The following is a 5,148-nucleotide window of genomic DNA, read 5'->3' on the forward strand; positions in this document are numbered from 1 at the left end:
TTAGGAAGGTCAGCCCCCCACACCTCCAAGGGAGTACATAGTCTTCCAGAGGCTATTGTGAAAACAGGGGCAGACTTTCACCACATACAGCCTCTGTGGAGAGCTCTGCTTAGGGTTTACATACCTCTTCAAGTGCAGGTTAAGGCCAGTAACAAGGAAGAATTTGACTCTAACCACTCAAAATACTATCTCATACAGTGACCAGGTGATAGTGATAAATCAGTAAGCTCAACCCTTAAGTGGTAACAGACAGACAAGCCTTCAGGACCTGCCTGAAGTTGTACAAGAAGAAATTCATTTTAGGAGGCACTTTAGGAATTTATACTGTGGCAAGAGTGCACATCATCCTGCAACTTACAGTGGTCTGATTTTGGGGGCTTTTTTGTTTGGGTTTGAGTTTTGGTTGGTGGGGTTTTTTGGTGGTTTTTTTTTTCTGGCTTGCTGTGGACCTGTGAGGAAGAAAGTTGAGCCAAACCTCAGTGTAAGAGCTGTGCTATTTTCCAACTGTGCCAAAAATTGTTTTGAAAGATGCCATCAGAAAGGCTTTATCTTGAGCCTGGACTTAACAGTGTTTCCATCTTTAATATTTAAACTGTGGTTCCAAATCTATTTAAGGCTTCAATTCCTCATTTCAGAGACTTTTCACATTAGCAAGTTTTAGACTGTTTTGGTACATGTTTAAAGAGGTCACCTTCCAAATTTTTGTACTTAAGAAAAATTTAGCCACCATATGCTTTAGAGATAGACTTACTAATCCATCTTCAACTTGCAAGAAATTAATCTTGAACTTGAGGCAGGACCATATATCCCTAGGTACTACAGGAAACAACATTTAGGCCCTCTACAAGACAGACAGTATCCAGTTCTACACAGCCATAAAGTAAAAGCAGCCCAAGCATGACAAGAGCCACACTTGCACAATTAGTTCAATAGAAAGTTGGCCAGAACTTGAACTGAGGAAGTATAGAGTAATGAGGTTAGGCAATAGAAAGCAGAGTTTTGTTGCTATTCCAGGAGTGCCTTCTGCTCTGCACAAGACATTTTACAGTATTTTCTCTGTCAACTAACCCAGTTTACTGAATACTCCCCTTAGATCACATGTTAACAGCCACTTTCAGAACTAGTACAGAGTTTTGTAACTACTCCTCTTAATGTTTGGCTGCTGGTTCTCTTCTCCTAATTAAGAGGTAATAAGGCTTCTTGACATTTGTAGAGATATACTGAAAGGTTCATAGCAGGTCACCTGGTTGCATATTCCTGCTGCACACCAGGCAATGGACAGTTCAATGCAGTCATGTTTCCATTAGAAAGCCCCCAACTGACAGTTATTTCTTGTCTATATACACTTAGCATCTTGGCCTTCAGTAGGCTCCACTCAAGAACACTCAAGTGAAACAATCAATTGCAAGGCAACCAAGTGGGGTAGGACTGGCTGTACGGCACAGGAGCACTTGCAAGATAGTAGTTGCTGAAGTTTACATCACTAACATAAGGTGCTGGCTGGTAATAACAGGTAACACTAGTGGCATTAGGGATGATGTTTTGTTCTGCTAGCACTTTGAGTGCTAGCAGAGAAATCAAGTTGAGAGTCTGCCTTCGCTCATGTCCCATGAGACAAACTGTGCTCTCATTCACCACTCTGCGCAGAATCATGAGGTAGTCATATTTGCTCCTTTCTTCTTTGGAGAAGTGGTTCTGGAGGTAGGTCTCTAGTTTGCGCTGCTGATCCAGGATGTCTGGGAAGTCTATGAAGAATCGGGAACACATGTAGCGCTCTAATGTTTTGATCTCATCCTTATCCATGGGCCTGAAGTCTCGTACTAAGAGGTTGCTATACTTCAGAAGCCCACCACCTCGGATCTCTTCTGGATTTTTGGTAGCTATCAGCTTGTTCTGGAGGTGATCAAAAGCAGCTTCAAAGTCTCCATACATGCTCTCCCCAATCACAGTTGGGTGGAAGTGCTCTGACATGGGGGTTTCTGAGTAGTCATAGTAAAAAAGCAGGGAGTCCAGTATGATTTGGAAAGAGTCCACACTGAACTCAAACTGTCGCCTTATACAGTCTACAAACTTCAGCTCCACATTCCTGCCATGTTTATTGGAAAGTGATATCAAGCTCCAGCGATCAGACTCCGTGTACACTTTGACTAGCTTCTGGATGTAGGCTTCCTTCAGCGTCACTGAACTGATTTTTAACTTGCTTACTCCTTCTGGTAAGAAATTCAAGAGGGATCGCAACACCACATCTCGTACTAACTGAAACTCTGCCTCACTTGGAAGAGAAACTTGAAAAATGAGATCCAGGTCTTTGCATCCCAGCCCATTATCCTTAACCAGGACATGACCAGCTGCAGAGCCATTCAGACGGACATCATGTACCACAATGCCTGCTTCACTCAGCCTACTCCGAACAGTCTGAACAATATCCTTTAGAGTTATCTTCAGCGTCGGGAAGTTACCTCGTCCATGGATCGGAACCACCTCTGTAAGAACCTCATGCAGACGGCTGACCTGATCCCAGTTCAGTACACTGCATGACATGCAGTCTGTGTTACTTCCTTTGCCTGCCATCTTAAGGTTTTTCTTCTCCAAAGAAACTGTAGGGAGGTGGAATAAAAAGAAGAACATAGCAAGTCAAACTTTCTGTTTACGCTTCCCAAATATATCCTATGCTCTGCTTTTCTTTCTACACACAGATACAAACTAGAAAGTAGTAAGTCTATGTACTAATGATTATCAGCAAGCCTTTTGCCCGAGATGGTACTTAGCTTCTCAATTGGTTCAGGCACAAAATTTTCTTGGTGAAGTAGAGATAAGTACTTCAGCAAAGCAGTTTGTATCAAAAGGAAAATATCAGTGAAGATGATACTTAAGCTTTACCTAAGTTTAAGATCATCTGCAACACCAGCTGAAGCCAGAGGAGCTGTAAATGCAAGCCACTTCTGAAAGTTAAGCTTGGATTTTGTTTCATTATACATAAAGCTCAAACTGCTCTCCAACTAACACAACAGTAGAAGACACTCAGGTGTTAGTTTCAGGACTTAGAGATCCAGTCCACTGAAAACACTTTAATTATCAGAGAGACACAAGATTTCTTTCTTTTCATAAAAGCCTTTCCTTCCTTAACCATCCAGCATCTACCACTCATAGCGTAAGGGCCAAGTACACCTTGCTCCTGCAAAAAGCTACAGCACTTTGGCATCCTGCACAGAATTTCAGCTACAAAGTCAGATAACACAACTATTCAATTTATTCTCCAATCTTCATAAGCAACTCTTTACTCTTCAGACACACTGCATAATCAAACTGCCTTTTTGGAAACATTCATGCTTGCCCCAAATTTTTGCTTGTTTGTGAAGGGCAAACAAGCTTCTAAGAGCCAGCATACACTCAGATGAGGTTAAGCCACACATCATGTTAGTGTTATGCTTTAACACCAAGGACTTAAGAACTTCACTGACCAGACTTGCTCACAGCCTCATCTGAACTTTTGCACTTTTGCAAAAGTCTTGTCACAGTCGACCAGATTGTTCTCTTGTGCTTAAGTGGCTTGTGTTTTGAAGTATGCAGATAACTACACATATTCTACTGTCACACAGCTCTAACTGGTATTAATATACTTTTCTCTTTTTAAGTGTTCCAGGTTTCTATTGTGGCCAGGTGCTTCCTGACAGCTACAGACTAACTGAGGACTCACCTTCTTCTGCACCAAGTACTTGTGAAGACTGCAGCTGCCAAGGTCAGACTACTCAAACTTAAGGTAGTTAACTCTTGCCTACCAGGAATCGTTTAAAACCCAACCATATAGTTTCCTAACATGCATAACATAGCCCATGGAACAACTTTTAAGCAAGATTCAAAAAGCAGATATTGTCATTTCATGCCAGTCCTCTTCCAACTTTTAATTTTTGAACAGCTCATTTGACCTGTCACCTCCTCTACAGAGGAGAGTCAAATCCTAGATCAAATATACAGTAAGGTAAAAATGCTCCTGGGGAAGCAACTTCTGTCCTTGAGCATGAGCTGCTGCGTTGCAAGCTCTGCTGCTGTGGGTCACATCAGCTCCAGCAGGCACAAAACAAACCTGTTATTTGTAAGGTGATTAGTTCAGGACAAATCAAAGGGTTCTTCAAACTCAGTCCTTAAGGCTGACACACAGCATAAACCCAGAGGCACTAAGTCTGCCAGCAGTTGCCCTCAGGCACTTCAAACACATTCAAGTATGTTTGCATCCTAAAACCATTGTATTTTCACTAAATCCTTCAGATTACTCAGAACACAAGTCTTCCATAAATTCCAGCTTAAAGTGCAAGCCCTTTCAGCTACTACCTCTGAAAGTGTTTCCTCTCCTCCTTCCTGTTTGTAGCCTTCTCAGCAGCTAAGGCAATACACGCAGCCCACCCAGCGACCAGAAAAGACTGGGAGCATTGCTTCCCACCCCACACACTTCATTCTGCTTAGCAAGTCTCATCTGGGAGAGCAACATGCGCTGCTGCCCAAAGAGGCAGGGGGGCGAGATGAAGTATTTAATTTCCAGTTCAGTGGAGAGGCCACCAACCTATGAAGCCTCCCAGCCCCAAATCACTCATGTGTTTGCCTACTCTGCAAGATTTATTAGTAACAACAGGATCTTAGCAGCTTTAATGTACTCGGGATGCTGGCAGCTGGCATGCCTCTTGTTTCACTACCAAGATTTTCCATCACAAGACAATCTAATACCTGAAGATGCTCACTCAAAGGGGAGAAAATAACTCTGAAGCCAAGACAGGCGCTACCTATTTTTGATACCAAGAGGAAAGCATGTTGTAGCTCCACTTGGATGCAAGCCTCAGGTCAGAGGCAGAAGGAGCAAGGACAGCACACTTTCACCTTTGCCAGGATGAAGTATATTACTCTGCAGCAGGAGATTTCCCTCCGAGGCATACAAATTGACACGACACCTACAAAGGTTCAGACGGCCGTACCTGCAGCAAGCAGCACCCCCGTAACACCGCAGTGCCATACGTCCCCTTCAAACCTCGGCGGCACCGCGGGCGGCGGGGGGGGGGCTCCGCTTCCTTTACGAGAAGCTTTCTCCGGAGAGAAGACCTGAGCGCGCTTCGCCGCACCGTGAGGGGGCAAGGCGCCCGATGCACCACAGGCTCGGGG

At 43.7% G+C, this 5,148-nt stretch overlaps 1 protein-coding gene across 1 annotated transcript; it reads right to left on the reverse strand.

Annotated features, from left to right (window-relative positions):
• Nucleotides 1–605: 605 nt before the first annotated feature.
• On the reverse strand, nucleotides 606–2,595 carry FAM46C (family with sequence similarity 46, member C). Its single transcript, XM_009879885.1, has one exon. It carries the CDS (start codon nucleotides 2,569–2,571, stop codon nucleotides 1,399–1,401), a length of 1,173 nt encoding a protein of 390 aa, XP_009878187.1. The 5' UTR covers nucleotides 2,572–2,595; the 3' UTR covers nucleotides 606–1,398.
• Between the last annotated feature and the right edge of the window lie 2,553 nt (nucleotides 2,596–5,148).

Source organism: Charadrius vociferus, unplaced genomic scaffold (genome assembly GCF_000708025.1).
Source record: "Charadrius vociferus isolate BGI_N301 unplaced genomic scaffold, ASM70802v2 scaffold162, whole genome shotgun sequence".
Classification (NCBI taxonomy): domain Eukaryota; kingdom Metazoa; phylum Chordata; class Aves; order Charadriiformes; family Charadriidae; genus Charadrius; species Charadrius vociferus.